We start from the raw sequence: 20,885 nt of genomic DNA on the forward strand, positions 1-20,885 counted from the left end.
AAACCTAATCATGTTACTCCTCTGATTAAAAATCTTGCAGCACATCCCTTTCTGATACATTTAATGATTTAAAGATTCCCACTAGTGATCAAGGATTTGGAGCAGTGGTTTTCTTTTCTTTTCTTTTTTTTTTTTAAGATTTTATTTATTCATGAGAGACACAGAGGCCGAGACATAGGCAGAGGGAGAAGCAGGCTCCCCGTAGACCTTGACCTTGGGATCACGACCTAAGCCAAAGGCAGACAGACGCTCAACCACTGAGCCACCCAGGCACCCCTGGAGCAATGGTTTTGTTATAGTTATTAGCCAGCTTCTTTTTGTCTGCTCTCTCTGCAAAGTACAGCACAGCATTTACTCATTTGTTAGAAGTTAATTGCAACGGAAAAAAAAAATTTTTTGGCAGATATTTTGAATATAATTCCATGTTGTCCATGACTATCACAATGTTCTGTCTCTTAGGATCTGCAAAATAAACCGTGGGACTCAAAGATAACACTTATTTACTAAATGTCGAGGACGCTTGAAACAAGCAAACATGACAGCTGGGCCTTTTGGCAATATATCACCTCTTAAGTCACCCACGTCTCTTGATAGTGGCACAAATATATAGTTGGTGTGCTTGTGTAAAAGACAATATTTGAGTGATTTGATTATTATCTTACGTGCATGTTAATTTAGTTATGACTTAGAAGTTTGGGAATATGAGATCTCATTCAGTCTAATTTTTATTCTAAAATACTCATAAATCAGCATAAGGCAAGAAATTGATTTTGTAGGGAAAGATTTGTTCATGGTAGCAAAGTGAGCTTAGCCAGGCCTAGTGCATATCATAGTGACTGGGTTTAAACAGTAGAAAATAGAGTGTAGGAAACTGTCTCTTTTTGTTTTGCCCCTTAAAAAGCACATTTAAATAAAAATTTTCTAGAATTGATGAAGTTATTAGACACCGTGTTGAATACATTCAAAAGTTATCATACACTGATTTCTTTGTCATTCTGAAGTCTTTTAGAAATTAATAAAGATTAAATGCAGGCAGCCCGGGTGGCTCAGTGGTTTAGCACCACCTTCAGCCCAGGGCGTGGTCCTGGAGACACGGGATCAAGTCCCACATCGGGCTTCCTGCATGGAGCCTGCTTCTCCCTCTGCCTGTATCTCTGCCTCTGTGTGTGTGTGTGTCTTTCATGAATAAGTAAAATCTTAAAAAAAAAAAGATTAAAGGCTAAACATGCCCTTGAGTTCCATATCTGGAATGATTTCAGTTACAATATTTTTAAGATCTAGAATATCTGATCTAGTATCTAATACAATATTTGATTTTTAAAAATCAAATCTAGTGATTTGATTAAAAAGCAAACTATTTGTTTTTGCTACTATATTACCAATTCTGGTTTCTTCTGAAATTTCTCTTACCTATTTATGTCCTTGAACATTTTAACAAAACTTGTTTTAAATTTCCTGTAGGCTAACATATGTAATCCTTCCAGTGTATAGATCTCCTATGAATCTATTTCTTTTAACTGCTTTTTCTCCCAGTTTTTTGTCAAATCTTGATCTCTTGTATGCCTGGTTATTTTAGATTATATATTGGGCCTTATGGTTGAAAACTAGTGGAGATAGTCTGAGCCTTTGTTGGATTTCGTCTTCCAGAGGGGATTTACTGATGTTGTTGGTAGGCAAGGACGTTATAGCAGATCAACCTAATTCAACCAGAGATGACAATGATTCTGCAGGGCTTCAGTCCCTGTGAAGGCTGGACTATCTCAGCCTCACCTTTTCTTCTAGGGAGTAACCCTTTTAGGTCCCATTGGAAAGCCAGAGGCTCCCCTTTTCTTGGCAAGCCCTGGACTTCGGTTTTTCCTCCAGGTCTGTAAGTCTGTTAAAAGCGCTGCTCAGCTTTTTTGGCCTCCAGATTGAAATTTTCTGCCAGCTTTTCTGGTTGTTATCAGCAGGACAGTTTGGCTGAAATGAACTGGTCTGCCCTTGCCAGAGGTAGAACTCTGCGATCCTTTCTTCATGTTTAAAAGTGGATATGTGCATATATATAAGCCCAGCATATGTCCACATAAGTAAGAAACAAACATATATAATGGGTATACATGTGGTAAATTTCTCTGCTCATTAGGGGTGTACTGTCAAAGTTAGGAGACTTGTCCTTTGTTTCCCTGTTAGCTGTGATGTTTACTCAGTGGATATCTGTCATCTGCCTCACAGAAATTATTCTGTGTGTACAAAGGAACATGTCAGATTCTTGATGGTGATCTCTAACAGGGATTTACAGAGATAAATCTGTAACTCTAAATAAATGAATTTATCATGTTTAAGGAATACAGCAAGTAAATAGTCTTATTGGTGGGTTTTATTTTCTTTTGCCTTAACCAATTTTCTAAACTTTATATATCTGAAACATATTTCAAGGCACTAGGAATTGTTTGTATTGCTCATTCAAGCTAGCAATTTGTTGTTTACAAAATGTATATATGAGAATAATTGATTTTTAAAATTAATGATAAAATGATTATGGTGCTTAAAGGTATAGGCTCTGGAGTTGGGACCTTTGAGTTTGATCCTGACTTTGCCACGTACTAGCTATGTAACCTTGGCCTATTTAGTTAATCTTTCTGTTGCTGTTTCCTCTATAATACGGATATAATTATAGAACTACTTTGTAGGATCTGTATGAGGATTAAATTTTATATATATATATATATATATATATATATATAAATATTTGACTGAAACACTTTCTGATACTCAGTTAATATTCAATAACTGTGGATTACTGTTAATAATAAGCATTTTTTATTCAGAAAATACTATTTAGTCAGGCCTCTTAAGGGAAGGTTCTAAAGAACTATTTGCTTTTGCTGCTATATTAGCAGGAATTGTCTTTTTAAAATAAAATGTGTAGGACAGCCCGGGTGGCTCTGCGGTTGAGCGCCACCTTCAGCCCAAGGGCATGACCCTGGAGTTCCGGGATCAAGTCCCAGGTTGGGCTCCCTGCATGGAGCCTGCTTCTCCCTCTACCTGTGTCTCTGTCTCTCTCTCTGTCTCTCATGAATAAATAAATAAAATCTTAAAATAAAATGTGTAGGTTTTATGTGTGTGTGTGTATATATATATATTTTTTTTTTTTTTAAGATTTTACTTTTTTTTTTTTTTTAAGATTTTATTTATTCACTCAGATTTTACTTTTAAATAATCTCCACACCCAGTGTGGGGATTGAATTCCCAACCGGGAGATGGAGAGTGCATACTCCACCTACTGAGACAGCCTTCAGCCCAAGTTTTATATATACATTTAATGATTAATGTGTAGATAGATTACTTGATGTTCCTAGTTGCATAGCAAAGTGTTCTAAGTTTAAAAATTAATAAGACAGTTTCCACAAAAATATATTGTAGGTATGTACTAGTAAACATAATTTTTGTTTTAAAAGGAATCATGATCTGAACCAGAAAATATTTTCAGGTTCCTGTTCTGTTGGTTGTGGCTTCAAAGTATGGTTGCGATATGTTTTACAGCAAAGAAGCATTTGAAACCAAGTAAGCACAACTTCTGTGGGAACCTGGTAAAATGATTATTCCTCTAAACTGTGATTCCCCTTCTCTGTGTGGCATTAACTGTGAAACTAAAGAAAATGCTTGTGTTGTACTGGTAACTTTCTATGCTATGATTTGCCCACCCTTTATCTTCAAGTGATGGAGAAGTCATTAATGTCTAGGAGTGTCTTGAGTCATAAAGTCAGTGAACCTGAGGTAGGTAAAATTGCTGAATGTTAATTGAAAAAAATTGTTAGAAATTGTTGCTAAAAATACATGTCACTGGATGGATACCTGAAGATGTCTTTGAGCTTATACTATTTTAGAGATTTCCTTCTATATTTTTTTCTTTAAGTAAAATTTGTATATGTCTGAGAGAGAGGGCAAAGAGGAGTGTGGTGACTGTTTTTGCACTGCATGGATGGATATACGTGTGGTGAGGCTCTTGACAGGACTGTCATTTCCATGTATGCAATGGGCTTGGGTGTGTTTTGTTTTTAAGATTTTACTTATTTATTTGAGAGAGAGAAATAATGAGTAGGGCGTAGGGTGGGAGGGGCACAGGGAGAGAGAGGAAGAAACTGACTTAACTGCTGAACAGGGACCCTGAGGTGGGGCTCGATCCTAGAACTCCAGAATTGTGACCTGAGCCAAAGGCAGACACTAAACAGAGCCAACCGGGTGCCCCTCCATGTATATAATGGGTTTTGACCTCAAAGGCCCTGTGGATGTGTCAGCTGTGTTGAATTGAGCCCCATTAAGGAAGGGAGGACTGAGAAGGATGAAACAAATTATACTTTCTTTACTCAAGTGAGCTGCAGCAAGGTTGTTTTGGACTTAGCAGTTACATGATTTCACTTAATTTCTTCTTTTTGAAAACTACTTTCTCTGTATAAATAAAAATCCATGTTGGTTGTTTTTTCCTTAGAATCATTACCTCACATTTGACTATAATTGATCATTTATTTTTCTTGTGTTTTCTTTTATATTCTTGTGGGGTTTTTTTTTTTAAGATTTTATTTATTTATTCATGAGAGACACATGAGGCAGAGACACAGAGGGAGAAGCAGGCTCCATGCAGGGAGCCAACGTGGGACTTGATCCCGGGACTCCAGAATCATGCCCCGGGCTGAAGGCAGACGCTAAACCGCTGAGCCACCCAGGGATCCCTATGCTTGTGGTTTTGTTATGTACTTTGTCATATGTTTATCTTCCTTCTGGCGTAAATTTTTTATGACCTTTCTTGTTTCTGTATTAAGAATGAATTCCTTATTATGAAATGTTTTTTATTCTCATTGAAGAAATATGAGTATGCTCTGGTTAACTATACTATAGTTACTATAGTACTATACTTTTTTTTAAGATTTTGTTTATTTATTCATGAGAGACAGAGAGAGAGAGAGGCAGAGACATAGGCAGAGGGAGAAGCAGGCTCCCTGCAGGGAGCCTGGTGCAGGACTGGATCCCAGGATCCTGGGATCACGACCTGAGCCAAGGCAGATACTCAACCACTGAGCCATCCATTTGCCTCTGTACTGTACTTTTAAAAAGATTTATTTATTTACTTAGAGAGAGTGTGAGCAGAGGGAGAGGAGGAGAGAATTTCAAGCAGATTTCCCACTGAGCACAGAGCCAGACGCAGCACTCAGTCTCAGGACCCTGAGATCACAACCTTAGCTGAAACCAAGGGTCACACGCTTAACTGCCTGAGCTACCCAGATGCACCTGTACTGTACTATTATATAGAAATTGAAGTATTTAGAAAGATTACTGTATGGCTATCTTACTAGTTAGTTTGAATATCCGGAAGTACCCCAAAAAAGAGATGGCATGACCCTCAGTTTTACATTCTGAACACCAGTGTAGACAGGTACTTACAAATTGATTTCAAAAGTGTATAGTATTTATTTCCTTCAGTAGCTATTTACCTTGTTTAATTATAGTAATAATATCTTCAGCCAGGAAATGCCTACAGCATAACTTGTATTATCAGGTAAGAGTCTGGGATGGAGTGAATACCGCGAGCCTTGCATGACTTTGGCTGTGGCACTGTCAAGACAATGTCATAGAGAGCAACACTGTCCTGTAGAAATATAATGTGAACCATATATAGCATTTTTTTTCATAGTCACCACATTAAAAAGGCTTTTTAAAATGTGAAATTAATTTTAATTATAGGGTTTACTTAACCCAATAGATAAAAATATTATTTCAGCAGAAAATCAATATTCAAAAGTATTGGTGAACTATTTTACCTTCTTTGTCTTCATAAGTCTTTGAAATATGGTATGTATTTTACAAATACAGCACATCTCAATTTGGACACATCTTTTATTAGAAATGCTTGGTCTATATTTAGACTTCCTAAAACTTACAGGTGAGAAAGTAGATTCACATACCTAGTTTGTTCTAAAGATACATAAGTTTTTCAGTAGCTGAATCAAAACCTGTTTTTAAATTTAAGTTAATTAAAAGTTAAATTAATTAAAATTAAAAGTAAAAATTCAGTTCCTCAGTCTCACTGTGCATATTTAAAGTACTCAGTGACCATATATATGTGATTAGTGGATACTACATTGGACAACATAGGTATAGAATATAGCTCACAGCTGGAGATGTCAGCCAAGGGACCCTGGGTCAGGCTTAATAGTTTAGTTAAATTTTAACTAATGAGGGGAATGATACAAATTAGCAAAAATTATGATATTGAAATTATAGGGACATTTTAATGAAGTTGAAGTTTTATATGTCTGAGTTTCATATGACTGGCATTTTCAGAAAACTATCTGGAGATAATCACAAACTTTTCTGGTCCTTGGATGGTTGTCCTCAGGTTGAGATACTATTAATTCCGAATAGCCACCTTATAGCATATTGCTTATTAGCAGGGTATGAAATCAGCCTAGTGAATCTTGATCAGCATTTCTAAAAATATGAAATAGTACTGAATAGAATGAAGAATGCATCAGAATGTGTTTAGTTTCAAGAAACCTTTCAGTTATATATATATATATATTTGTTGTTGTTGTTGTTGTTGTTGTTGTTGTTGTATGTACAGGATCTCCGTGCAAAATGAATTCCTTATTCTGGGTTGCAAAAGTTTTGAGACTCATTCCTCTGAGGCATACTTTTGATTGCTGATATACTGAATATTGTCTACAGGTACACATATCTAAACAAAGCATTAATCACAGAAGATCTTAGATTTAGCAATGAGATAGAAGTGTATTGGAATATGTGTAGTGAATATGATGGTAAAATGTAAAGTGACATATGTAATCCTCATAATAAACACAACATATGCATATGGTGACTTTCTTTCTCAATCCTGAGCTGACTAGTAGTAGCCAAATTTAAATTTGGGATTAATAGAATACCTTATTGGTTTGATAGCTGTCTTTAAATTTTGGGTTGACTGCGAAGGCATCAGATTTCAACTTGGGGTTGCATCTTAACTCTTAAGAATCTCGGTTTCGGGATATTTGGGTTGCTCAGCAGTTGAGCATCTACCTTCAGTTTAGGGCGTGATCTTGGTGTCTTGGGATTGAGTCCCACATTGGGCTCCCTGTGTGGAGCCTGCTTTCTCCCTCTGCCTATATCTCTGCCTCTCTCTCTCTCTCTCTCTCTGTCTCTCATGAATGAATAAATAAAATCTTAAAAAAAAAAAAAGAATCTCGATTTCTTTCAAAAGTGAAAGTATGAGAACGGCTGGCTGGCTCAGTCAGTGGAACCTGAGACTCTTGATCTCAGGATAGTGAGGTCAAGCCCCACTTTGGGCATAGAGCTTGCTTTTTTTAAAAAAAAGTGAAAGTATGTATTTAGGCCTAATTTGTATGGATTATAGAAAAATTTCACTCAAAATCTCCTTAAAGTATTGTTATTATTTTTTTGAGTAGAGAGGTGGGGCAGAGAGAAAGAGGGAAAGAGAGAGAATCTTATGCAGTCTCCATGCCCAGTGTGAGCCTGAGGTGGGACGTGATCCCCAGACTCTGAGATCAAGACCTGAGCTGGGGGATCCCTGGGTGGCGCAGCGGTTGAGCGCCTGCCTTTGGCCCAGGGCGCGATCATGGAGACCCGGGATCGAATCCCACGTCCGGCTCCCGATGCATGGAGCCTGCTTCTCCCTCTGCCTATGTCTCTGCCTCTCTCTCTCTGTGTGTGTGTGTGTAACTATCATAAATAAATAAAAATTCACCAAAAAAAAATTAAAAAAAAAAAAAAGACCTGAGCTGGAATCAAGAGTCTGATACTAAAAAAAAAAAAAAACAAACAGAGTTTGATACTTAATCGACCAAGCCACTCAGGCATCCCTCCTTAAAGGATTTTAATAAAATAATTGAGTAATACATATTTAGCCATCCCCATAGATTAAGTTTTTAGTTTGAGTGACAAGTGATGCTTAATCTCAGCAGATATCCATTAAGATGTATCAAAAGATGAATTCAAATTATACCTGGGATGGAGAATATTTCTGACAAAATACAGATTTCTTTTTTGTTAGTCTGTGGCTCTAAATTATTGGTTTATTTAAGGCTTCTTTCACAAAGCTTTGTGGTTTTTCAGGTTTTGTCTAAGCCTGACTTGGATATGTTTGCTTGAAATTCTCAGCTGTACAGAGTCAACTTGTCAAGTAGCTTTTGCACAGCATACATATTTGGAATGTGGTTTTCACATGAGAGGGTGGGAACTTGAACAGCACTCACTACCATGCTTTTAAAAGGCAAAATATGCCAGTCAGTTCCGTGTAGTCATTGTAGCTCTTAAGTACAAGGCCCAGGGCTAGATATTGTGAAGAATAAAAACTCTCTGTGGCTGAGTTATGGGTATTCAAGTGGTTTCAAGCTAATCGGACATATCTGCAAAAATACGCAGTGCAGAGCAGTCTTTGTGAGGACTGTGTGTGTGTGTGTGTGTGTGTGTGGTTCAGAGTGCTAACAAGCAGTACATTATGCCATAGGTCGCTGGAATGGAGACCTCAGGGAGGTACAGTGGAATGGCTTCTGAGCCAGGCCTTGAATAATTGCTATGTATCCAGTCAGAATAATTACAGGACATTGACACCTTGGAAAGACTTAGAGTTGGAGGAAGAGTTAATATTGGAAAGTAGTTTACAAAGTTACCTTTTGAGAATTAAATCATGTCATCACAAAATAGTAAGAGGCAAAACGTCTTGAGGCCAAAAGGATTCTCAACAGAAAAAAGGTGAGCCATATAGGAAATGGTATTTTGTGTGCAGATCTAGCAATTGCTGGGAAAGGAAAGAAGTACTTCCAGGAACTTGAACTTCTTGGTCATTAGAGATGTGTCCTCTGCTGTAGTGGAGTTTCTTCATCAAGGTATACCACAGCTGGAGTGAAATACTCCTTTCAGTGACTTTCTCCCCAATGTCTACAGAGCGCACAGTGATCAAAAATATGGCCTCAGAATCATAGGTGCTCCATATTCGTTTTAGAAATGGAAGTAAGTTAGTTTAGAAACTTATTAGCTGAATGATGTGGTGAAATATGAAACCTGGTTTCTCTGTTAGTATAAATGGGATTAGGGCAGCCCGGGTGGCCCAGCGGTTTAGTGCCACTTTTGGGCCAGCGTGTGATCCTGGGGACCCCGGATCGAGTCCCACGTCGGGCTCCCTGCATGGAGCCTGTTCTCCCTCTGCCTGTGTCTCTGCCTCTCTCTCTGCCTCTGTCTCTCATGAATAAATAAATAAAATCTTAAAAAAAAAAAATACAGCGTGATTAGGGGCACGTGGGCGGCTGAATCAGTTAAGCGTCTGCCTTCAGCTCAGGCCATGATCAGGCCTGGATTGAGTCCCAGGTCCATCTTCCTGTTAAGTGAGGAGTCTGCTTCTTCATCTCCCTCTCCCCATCCCCCACCACTCATGCACTCTGTCTCTGTCTCTCAAATAAATGAATAAAATCTTTTAAAAAAAGAATGTAAAGGAATTATTTAGAAGATAGCCAAGGCTGCTCCTAGTTTTAAGGACTGACATTTTTCCTGCACAGACATGAATTTCTTTTCACTGTTGCGATTAAGTATACATATCATATGCCATTTTAACGGATTTTCAGTATATGATGCAGTGGCACTAGTAATACCATCGCTGTTTTGTAACCATCACTGCTGCGTTTCCAAACCTTTTCCATCACCCCAGGCAAAAATTGCAACCATTATGCAGGAACTCCCTTTTCTCCCCTGCCCTCCATCTCTGTTGTCTGTTTTCTGTCTCCATGAATTTGTCTGCCATAGAAATTTCATGCAAGTGGAATCATACTGTTTTCATCCCTTTGTGTCAGACTAATTTCACTTGTATAATGTTGTCAAGGTTTTTCCATATTTTTACATGTATCAGAACTTCCTTCTTATGGCTAGATAATATTTCCTTGCGTGAACGGACCCCATTTTGTTTATCTACTCATCTGTGAGTGATCATTTGGGTCATTTTCACTGTATTAGCTACATGCACTTTATTTACTTGTTTGTTGATTTATTGAAGTATAGTTGACATAAAATGTTACATTAGTTTCAGATGTTACAACATAATGATTTACACTAAGAATGTTATTACTGTGCTACCATGGTATTGTTATCATCTGTCACAACAAGATTATTACAATATTATCCACTATATTCCCTATGCTGCACCCTTCATCCCTGTCACTTACTTATAACCGGAAGTTTGCACTTCTTAATCACCTGCACCATTTTCGCCCCTACCCCAAGCCCTTAATTCTGGCCACCAACAATTTGTCCTCTATATTTATCATTCTGTTTCTGCTTTTTGTTGTTGGTTGGTTGGTTGGTTTGGTTTCTAGCCTCCACATATAAGTCAAATCATATCATATTGGTTTTTTTCTATCTGACTCCTTTTACTTAGCAGTATGCCCTCTAGGTCCATCTATGTTGTCATAAATGGCAAGATTTCATTCTTTTTTTGTGGCTGAGTATTATTATGTTGTGTATATATACCACACAGTCTTTATCCATCTGTTGATCAATGTTGCTTAGATTGCTTCCACAGTTGTTAACAGTGCTGTGATAGAGTGCCTGGGTGGCTCAGTGGTTGAGCATCTGCCTTCGGCTCAGGTCATGATCCTGGGGTCCTCGGATCGAGTCCTGCATCAGGCTCCCTGCAGGTTGTGTCTCTGCCTCTGTCTCTCATGAATAAATAAAACCTTTAAAAAAACAAAAAACAATGCTATGATAAACATAGGGGTGTATATATTTTTTCAAATTAGTGTTTTGGTTTTCTTTGGGTAAATACCCAGCAGTGGAATTACTGGATCATCTGATATTTCTATCTCTAATTTTTTGAGGAACCTCCATACTGTTTTCCAGAGTAGCTACACCAGTTTGCATTCCCACTAATAGTGCACAAGTGTTCCCATTTCTCCACATTCTTGTCAACTCTTATTATTTCTTATCTTTCTGATCCTAACCTTTCAGACTGGTGTGAGGTGATATCTCATTGTGGTTTGGATTTGCATTTCTCTGATGATGAGTGATGTTGAGCATCCTTTCATGTTTTGTTGGCCATCTGTGTGTTTTGTTTTTCATTTGTTTGCATTTTCATTGCTGTTGTTTTTGGAAGAATGTCTATTCAGGTACTCTGCCCATTTTAAATCAGATTATTTGGCTTTTTGGTATGGTGTAAGTTCTTTCTATATTTTGTATACTAACCCCTTATAAGATACAACATTTGCAGATATCCTCTCCTGTTCAGTAGGTTGCCATGTCACTTTGTTGGTTTCCTTCATTTGCAAAGGCTTTTTATTTTGATGTAGTCCCAATAGTTTATTTTGCTTTTGTTTTCCTTGTTTGTGATGATATATCTAGGAAGATGATGCTAAGGCTGATATCTAAGAGTATACTGGCTGTGTTTTCTTCTAGTACTTTTATGCTTTCAAGTTTCATATATAGGTCTTTTTAATCCATTCAGAGTTTATTTTTGTGTATATTTGGTGTGAGAGAGTGGTGCGGTTTTCATTCTTTAACAGTTTTCCCCACAAGAGATTGCCTTTTCTCCATTGTAGATACTTGCCTCCTTTGTCATAGATCAATTGACCATATCACTTTGGGTTTATTTCTGAGCTCTCTATCGTGTTCTATTGATCTTTGTCTGTTTTAGCTGCATACATTTTAAAAGTTATGCGGGCTTGGGTTCAGAGCATGATAGTGATCTCAAAGACACTTGATTAAAATAGTAACTATTTTTAAATTAAAAAGTATACTCTAGGATTTATTTTAGGGCAATGATATAAGGAAAATGATACCAAACAAATTTAGATATTTTTATGTTTGCCAACCAGTACTTTTATGTCTGAATCAAATGAAATATTCCAGTTGCAAAATATGTTGAAAACATATGATGCAGTCAGTGCGGGGCTAATGTTTTATTTTGTGCTTTGTTTTCATGTTTTAAAAGAATTGTACTTTATAGATGTGTTTCTAAACACCAAATAAGAATTTATATTAATTTGAAGAATTTTGAAAGTCACTAACATTTTTCTCAGATTACTGGAATGTTTGATTCAAACGCAGAATAATGATTGACAAGCAAAGAATTCCAAAATCTTGCTGACATTATTTTCCTTAAAATGTAATATATTTTTAGATGATAAGAGGGGATAAACATGTCTGATAAAAGATTTGGAATCTATTTTCTATGTCTTTACAATGTTAGAAGGATCCTTGGAGCAGATTTAGATTTTCCAAGTCTAAACTAGCCTAGAGTTAATCATAGCCCTCTTTTTTTTTTCTTTTTTTTTTTTTTTTTTAATTATATAAAAGGAATTTGCCGACAATTCTAAGGTACTTTCCAGGGCTTATTTTTAGTAAGTAAATGACATATAGAGAATAGAGTATAATATATAGAGTATAATAGAGTATAAATATATACTACCTGAATTTTTTTCTACATACCTTTTTTTATTTACTTTTTCAATATCTTTAAATGTGTTTGTTTCCAAATATTGCTGCTGTTCAGGCAGACAAAGGACTTATTCAATGTACATTTGTCTGGGAAGTGTCTAGCAATAACATGAGGGATTGATTTTAGCAGATAACCTCATTGAACCATTAATTTATTTCATTAAGGCAATGGTCCCAACATCATGCACAGTAAAATACCTTAGAGAACTTAAAAAAACATATCAGTAGCAGGGCTCCATGCTGGACAAACTCTTCAGGTAATAAACATGCAGCCAGGGGTGAGAACCGCTGTAGTAAAGCAAGAACCAGGTAAGGTTGGGTGGGGTTGTGAGTGGGGAAGAAGTAGAAATGAACCTTGGTCTTTTCTGTCCTTTCCCTACTTAGAGTAAAACAGCTCAAGAGGAAATTCAAAGATCACTGAGAATCCAGAGTTGAAGCAGCTTTTTTTCTTTTTGTCTTTGTAGATATGGAAAGACTTGATTGAAACTTAAATGGTTCAACAAAAGATGCTCTGATGGATGACAGCGGAACTCCTACAGATAATCTGCAGATAGAGTCACAAGATGGGTGCCATCCCGGTGACGGTGTGGGACGCATAGTGACATGCTTGCCTTCTGCATCAGATGAAAATGAAAATCAGCTGGAGAGGGACGGGCACAAGTGTCTGAGCAGCGGTACCAGCGCCATGGGCAAACCTGATGTGCTTGCCCAGGACAGTATCAACAATAATGAAAACTGCCCACCAAGCTGTGAGGTGGCTGTGTGGGAGAGCTTGGAGGATACTTCCTGTGAAAGCCCCAGGGATGGGCAGGCCCTTGTGGGAAGGGACAGAAAAGTACCTGGAAAAAGAAGCACAAGAACCAAAAAAGGCATGACTAAGATACCACAAGGTATTTTTTTAAAATTATTTTTTATGCTATTCTTCACCTAAAAATAAACTCTTCTCATTCCATATTCCATATACTTGTATCATCCCAAGAGTCCTGCATCTTGCTTTACTTCTCTTAATATACTCTGGAGCTACTTCTGCAGCAGCATGAGTAGATCCAACTGTGTGGCGTTTCATACACGTGACATATTCCACAGTGTTCCATCCCATGGGTGTGCGTAATTTATTTCACTACTTCTTTACAGCAATTCCCAGTAATTTGCTATAATAAATGTACTGAAATTGAAGTTATTTGTACATATTTTATTCATTATTTTTTAAAAGATTTTGTTTATTTATTTAAGAGCATGTGCGAGCATACATGAGCAGGGGGAGGCACAGAGGAAGAGGGAGAAGGTGACTCCCCACTGAGCAGGAGCCCAACATGGAGCTCGATCCCAGGTCTCTGAAGTTATGACTTGTGCCAAAGACAGATGCTTAACTGACTTAGCCACCCAGGCACCCCCACACTAAGTATTTAAAATATATGTAGTCTTCTTCCTTTATAAATTAGATCATTTTCTACCAGAATCAGCCCTAGAAATTTCCTTCTGTCATCACTGTGGCTCTTATCTCTCATCTGTGAGTTTTTGTGCTGGTACAGTTCAGGGTTTTTTAAAATTTATTTTGTTTGAGAGAGTGAAAGAGAGCAGTGGAAAGGGCAGAGGGAGAGGGAGAATCTCAAACATACTCTATGCTGAGTATGGAGTCCAACATAGGGCTCGATCTCCCAACATTTTATTTGTTTGTTTGTTTGTTTGTTTATTTTTGAGAGAGTGCAAGGTGCTGGTACAGTTTTAAAATCTTTATAGAATCTTTCCAAGTCACTTAGTTAAGTGAATAATATGCATTAACATATATTAATCTTATATCAATGATATATCAGTGTTGAACAGGACATCTAGCTTTCTTTGTATCACTTTGGTTACAAAGTAATTCAGAGTAATTCTTTTCTCTTTTTTTATCTTTCTTTTGTTTTATGTTTGTTTTTTGGTTTTGGGGTTTTTTTTTGGCAGAGTATTTGTCCTGTGGTATATAGTTTGGCAAAATTTGGAGCTATGGACTTTTTTTTCCTTAATCACGGGGGACCCTGGGGCAAAGGCAGCCTGTGGTTATTTGCCATCAGAAACACGTGGAACTAGAGAGTTCTGGCACATCTGAGGCTGAGGCCGGGACTCTAGTGTAGCATGGCCTCACCTCAGCCACGTCTTTGCAGAAGGTTCCAGAGAACCAAGGACAGTGTCTCCTCATCTTCTGCTGCTTAGAAATATAGTCCATTTATCCATATCCTGTTTCTTGTTTTTTTTAATTTGGAGTAAAAGATGAAACTTTCCAGTTTCTACACCTTGATCCTTATTTATTCAGTAAAGTGATTTGATAACTTTTTAATGTAGCTCCTTAGTTAGGCTTTCCACTTTTCACTGATCCCTTCATTTTTGCTTTTCTTTAGTATGCTTAAAGAAAATTAAAATAATTTTTGAAAAGACATATAGAAAGCCTTTTCTTAAAAGACCTAAAATAAGCAGATGATGTATGTAGTGCTATTTGTATATAAATTGATTTATCCAATAACTATAATTCAAGAGCAATTTGACTATGCCTCTCTAATGTGTTTTTAAGAACTGGGACCTAGTTGCATATGTATATGGGTCAATCATAGCTTCAAGATTATGGCTCCTTATATTCCTTCTTTCCATGACCTTATTCCATTTGCCGTAGGTGTGATTATATTATTTAAAGTTATGTTATTTATTAGCCATTGAGCAGATATGCATTTTGAAATATATGATTTATAAAACTTAGGAATAGTCTTTATACAGATTAGCTGTAAAATTATTTTATAGATCTTAAATAAAATTAGTTTAAAACTGTAAGAAAATTAGGAGTTGCAAAACCTACATTCAATTACCTCTGGTTCTAGGTCATTTGGTGAGACTTAACCATTTTGTACTTTTGTTTTCTCAAATGTATAATGATGATGTTCATCTGTATATATCTATAAAATTCCTTTCCAAGCTATGAATTCCTTAGATTCCTTTTTTTTTTTTTTTAGGATTTTTATTTATTTAGTCATGAGAGACATGGAGAGAAGGCAGAGACATAAGCAGAGGGAGTAGCAGGCTTCTTGCAGGGAGCCCAATGTGGGACTCAATCCTGGAACTCTGGGATCACGCCCTGAGCCAAAGGCAAACGCTCAACTGCTGAGCCACCCAGGCATCCCAATTCCTTAGATTCCTGAACAGAGATGGTTTGGTCCAACCTTGATTAAAATTTGGTGATTCACTTCTGTATCCATATAGGGGTTTTTTTATATGTAAGGGGTACATTTTTATTTGTACATTAAGTTTTGTTGTTAAAAGAAGATAAGTTTGGGTGGGCAGAAGAATTTTAAGCTGAGTGGAAAGATTTCCAGGAGAGCAGAATTACTTCTCTCTAGACCTGGAAGGCACCTGGCATGGGAAGCTTTAGGATGGCCTAGGGGCTCTTCTCACTCTATCCTGAGAGATTGCAGAAGCCTGTCCTCTTAATACTTACCCTATCACCAGGTACAAGTGATCATATCTCCCTCAGATCTCTCTGGTTAGTCTGTTTCTCTTCATCTCCACTGCCACCATTCAGCGCCATCATCTTCAGCTGGAGTAAAGCTGCCTAAAGATGTCTCCATCTTGTCACTCCCAAATCCATTTCCTGTGTCAGAGCAAACAATGCAGAGTGTCCATACATAGGTGTCTAGCCATGGGTATGATAGGTCTTCCATTATTGTGAAATTCTAAGATCCTAAGTAAATAAAATTTCAAAATTTTGCAAATGAGTACTTTTCTAATAATAGCTTTTCAAATGTGAAATGATATATAAAACATGATATTCAATTCCAGACCAGAAATAAGTTTGTTATAGATAGGTGTTCTTTCAACAATTAAAAAAAAAAAAAAAAAAAACATGTTAAGATGAATATATTTACTCTTATGCTTCTATACCTAGTTTAATTTATAATAATTTTTCATGTATCTGAAAGCTAGTACTGGAAAAATAGTTGAGCAATAATATTAGGAGATGTCATTTACAGGTTTTTCCGAAGGCAGCACTCTGTTAATCTGCTAAAACCGTGAACTCAGCCTCACAGAAGTCCAGTTGCCATTATATTATGAGATTTTCTTTCCTTAAAATAGTTGAATCCCTTTAATATAGTCAACTAAGCAGGGTTTCAAGCTCCATTACAGCAAATTTTCACTATAGTTGAATCTGGCGTGGCTCTAAGTAAATACCTTAAAGACAAATGAAAATTAGTCTATAAATTTTTAACAGCTTGGGGCACCTAGGTGGCTTAGTGGGCTAACTGTCCAATTCTTGATTTCAGCTTAGATTGTGATGTCAGGGTCTTAAAATCAAGCCCCCAACCCCGTTGGGCTCCCTGCTGGGTGTGAAGGTGTTTGAGATTTCCCTCTCCCTCTGCCCTCCTCCCCCATTTTTAAAACAGCTTTATTGAGGTATTCACATACCATACACTTCAGTTACTTAATATGTACAATTCATTGATTTTTCGTATATTAACCAAAGCTGTACAACCATTACCACCTTTGATTTTAGAACATTTTCATCATCACACAAAGAAACCCAAAATCCATTAGTGGGCACTCCCCATTTTCCACTGAGCCATCCCAGCCCTAGGCAACCACTAATCTACTTTCTTTCATTATAGATTTATCTCCTCAGGACATAAATGTAAATGGGATCGTACAACGGGTCTTTTACGACTGGCTTCTTTCACTTAGCATAATGTTTTCAAGATCCATCCATATTGTACCCCCACATATCAGTACTTTTTTCCTTTTTTTTAAACATTTATTTGTTTGTTTGAGAGAGTGTGCACGCACAGCAGGGGGAGGGGCAGAGGAAGAGGGAGAAGCAGGCTCCCCACTGAGCCCAGAGCTCGACATATGGGGCTTAATCCCAGGACCCTGAGATCATGACTTGAGCCCAAGGCAGTAACCGACTGCCTCACTTTATTCCTTTTTATTGTCAATTAATATTCCATTGCAATGGATATACCACATTTTCATTTATCTATTTGCTGATGGGCATTTAGACTGTCTACTTTTTGGCTATGCTGAATAATGCTCCAAAGAACATTACCATACACCATACAAGTTTTTTATGTGGACATATGTTTTCTTTTCTTTTCTTTCTTTTTTTTTTTTTTTTTGATTATGCCTAGGAGTAGAATTCCTGCATCATAAATAAACACTTTGTTTAACTGTTCTAGGACCTGCTGAACTATCTTCCTGAACTATCTTCCACTGTGGCTACACCATTTACATTCTCACCAGCAACATATGAGGGTTATAATTTTTCCATATCCTCTCCAACACTTGTTAATATCTGATCCTTTGATTTTTTGCTACAGTCTCTTTTTTTTTTTAATTTTATTTATTTATTCATGAGAGGCACATAGAGAGAGGCAGAGACATAGGCAGAGGGAGAAGCAGGCTCCCTGCGGAGAACCCGATGTGGGACTCCATCCCAGAACTCTGGGATCATGTCCTGAGCCGAAGGCAGATGCTCAACCACTGAGCCACCCAAGAGTTCCTCTACAGTCTTCTTTTTCAGATGTAACTCACATGCCGTAAAATTCATCTTCATAAAGTATACAGCTTCCTGGTTTTAATATATTCACATAGTTATACAACCATCACTAGTATGTAATTCTAGAATATTTTATCCTCCTCAAAAGAAATCCTGTACCCATTAGAAGTCACTCCCCATTTCTCTATCCCCCCCCCACCCTCTGGCAACCATTAACCCATAAATTTTGTGTGGTTATAAAAGACAAGTTCAGATTAAGCTCTGATGCTTGCCATCAAACATACTTTATTTACTCAGTCACCTTAGTATCTAAGCATTTAACCAAACATTTCAGCAAATGGCAGGAAGCCAGAGATAGGCAGCAAATAGAAATTGAGAAAGGAAGAACTTCCAGATTGACTTGCAGCGCTCACTGGTCAATGCCCTGGCTTGTTCCCCTGACGGCCTCAAGCTGGAGGTGGGGAGAGGGTGGGTGACAGAAGGGCATGAAAGCTGGACGAAAACAAATCTTGGGAATGCATCTGTGGCTGGAGTCAGGTTTACAGAGTGAAAAGAGTAAAGACTTTGGCCCTGCCTGTTCCTACCTCTGTGACCTTTGAAAAGTAACTCCTTTCCCTGAGCCTGTTGCCTTATCTGTAGGTGGGCTGATCCTACCATTTCTACAAGACTGTCCTTAGAATGAGTGATCCTGTATGCAGAGCACTTTATCAAGTAGCCAGCCAAAGTTAAGTGCTTCTAGATAGTACTTGTCTTGTTGTGTGTCACAGGATGATTTCTGAGTGCCTCAACCCAGAGCAACATTCAACAAAATTAAGAAATTGGTTTAATTTTTACTCTAACACCATCTTACCTCTTTTGTCGGTATCTTTCTTATCTCCTGAGATCTTTTTAATACTCTCTTTTCAGGTTTACCTGTCCCTGCCTTGCTCCCCTAAGGTGTATTCCAAAAATTGTAATTCCAGGGCCACCCTGGCTTAATTTTAGGTATCACATGCCTGCTGGCAAGTTAACTGCTATCTAAAGTAATAACTGGTAATGCTGTAAAAGTAACTGGTAGTGCAAATGCGAAATTTATTTTTGTTTTGTTTTGTTTTCCAAATTTAAATTTCACATATCTGACTTCAGCCATTGGCAGACCTTTATAGTTGGCCCCTATATGCCTATGGGCATATGGGGATGCCAAATGCCTAGTGGAGTCCGTTGAGTAATGTATATGTTATAGTTTTGGCCAGGATTGATGGGATTGATGTGGACTTTGGTGAACAAGACTATGGATACTTACCTAAGAGCATTCGAATTAAAAAGTGTATAGGTGGCAGCCCAGGTGGCTCAGCAGTTTAGCCCCTGCCTTCAGCCCAGGGCCTGACCCTGGAGACCTGGGATTGAGTCCCAGGTCAGGCTCCCTGCATGGAGCCTGCTTCTCCCTCTGCCTGTATCTCTGCCTCTCTCTCTCTCTCTCTGTATCTCTCATGAATAAATAAATAAAATCTTTAAAAAAAAAAAGTGTAAAGGCCTGGTAAAACTTGTCTAAGAATGATAGACTCTGGTATTGATATTTTGGGGTTATAACCCATTCTGTTCATTAGGTAGGTAAATGAACAATTTAACTCGCTTGCAGACTATACACTAAACTTTCAAGATTCTTCAGGATTCTGAGGTCCTGGTTTACCTTATCTTTGCTTCAGCTCTTTTAAATTAAAATTTCTTTAGAAAGTGACCTGCAGAAACAGTATCCTCTCTTTTTACTCTTCCCTCAGGGATTGATCAAAGAAGACAGATCCTATCTCCTCTGAAAGGTAACTGTTTCCTAGGTAACAATAGAATAAAAGACTTTTGATTTACTTAGATCCAAATAATTGTAGAATCAGAAGGGACTTTAAGGTTCCTAGCCAAAATTCTCTTTATTTAAAAAAAGCCCCAATATTAAAAGTACATTTAGGTTTCTATTGCTGCCATAACAAATTACCACAACCTTGGTGGCTCAAAACCAACACATATTCATTACCATCCAGTCCTGTGGGTCAGGAATCTGACAGGGGTCTCAAGGTGTCAGCAGGGCTGGATTCTTTTCCCAACGCTGTAGGGGCAATTGAGCTTCCTTGCCTTTCCGGCTCTTAGGTACTGCATTTCTCAGCTTGTGGCTGCCCTTCCACAGTTTCATAGCCAACATGCGACTCCCTCCACGTGTAAAGGCCCACCCAGATAATTTAGGATAATCTGCTTTTTTTTAAGGTCAACTAATCAACCAACAACCTTAATCCCATCTGCAGCCTAATTCCCCTTTGTGACATAATGTGACATATTTATGGGGATTAGAACATGAATATCTGTGGGGGCCATTAGTCTTCCACCACAAAAATATTTTAAGATAGACTAAATGATAACTTTATATAAGAGAAGAATTCTTCCCCTTATAATTTTTTTTACATTATTCTATATAACCATACAGAGTTACTTAGTCAACAGACATTTATTGAGCATTGTTGTGTATGCAAGGCACTATAACATTGTTGGTGAACCTGCCATTGAGTTTTGTGTGTTTGAGTATGGGAACCAAGTAACTAACAAGTTCAGTCTAGCCATATAGAGTCATTACTGGTACTAGGAGCTGTGGAAATATTGTCCTTGGTGGGTTATGGAAGGCTTCTAGGAGGAATTGATGAGATTGGACATCTAAGCTGATCTGAGGACAAATAAGTGCTAGCTAAGGAAAGGAAATGGGGATAGAGGGCAAAGGAAAGACCTCAGAAGTAGCAGGCACACTACAGACAAAAGCCCAGAGGATTCTGAGAAGGGAATACCCCATGTTTCAGCAACTCTCAATATTCAGTTTGTCTGGAGCAGAATAGAAGGGAAGAATGAATCTAGGGGAAAAAGTAGAGAGTACAACAGTAGAGAGACTGAA

At 37.7% G+C, this 20,885-nt stretch overlaps 1 protein-coding gene and 1 long non-coding RNA gene across 5 annotated transcripts in view; one reads left to right on the top strand and one right to left on the bottom strand.

Annotated features, from left to right (window-relative positions):
* The window catches only part of CNST (consortin, connexin sorting protein), a 122,416-nt gene that overhangs the window by 37,213 nt on the left and 64,318 nt on the right, over positions 1-20,885 (top strand). For 2 of the 4 annotated variants that reach the window (XM_038542776.1, XM_038542777.1), the window contains 2 exons: positions 12,933-13,358; positions 19,738-19,776. In XM_038542776.1, coding sequence (XP_038398704.1) covers positions 12,983-13,358; positions 19,738-19,776 — 415 coding nt within the window. In that variant the 5' untranslated portion in view covers positions 12,933-12,982. The remainder of the gene's footprint in view (positions 1-12,932; positions 13,359-19,737; positions 19,777-20,885) is intronic. The other 2 variants (XM_038542778.1, XM_038542779.1) reach the window with 1 other exon arrangement.
* LOC111096711 lies at positions 9,964-19,640 on the bottom strand. Its single transcript, XR_005362258.1, has 3 exons — positions 19,263-19,640; positions 15,932-16,174; positions 9,964-10,712 (listed from the first exon to the last, which is right to left on the bottom strand). It is a non-coding gene; the product is annotated as an uncharacterized LOC111096711 (long non-coding RNA).

The sequence above is a fragment of the Canis lupus genome, chromosome 7 (assembly GCF_011100685.1).
Source record: "Canis lupus familiaris isolate Mischka breed German Shepherd chromosome 7, alternate assembly UU_Cfam_GSD_1.0, whole genome shotgun sequence".
In the NCBI taxonomy this organism is placed as follows: Eukaryota; Metazoa; Chordata; class Mammalia; order Carnivora; family Canidae; genus Canis; species Canis lupus.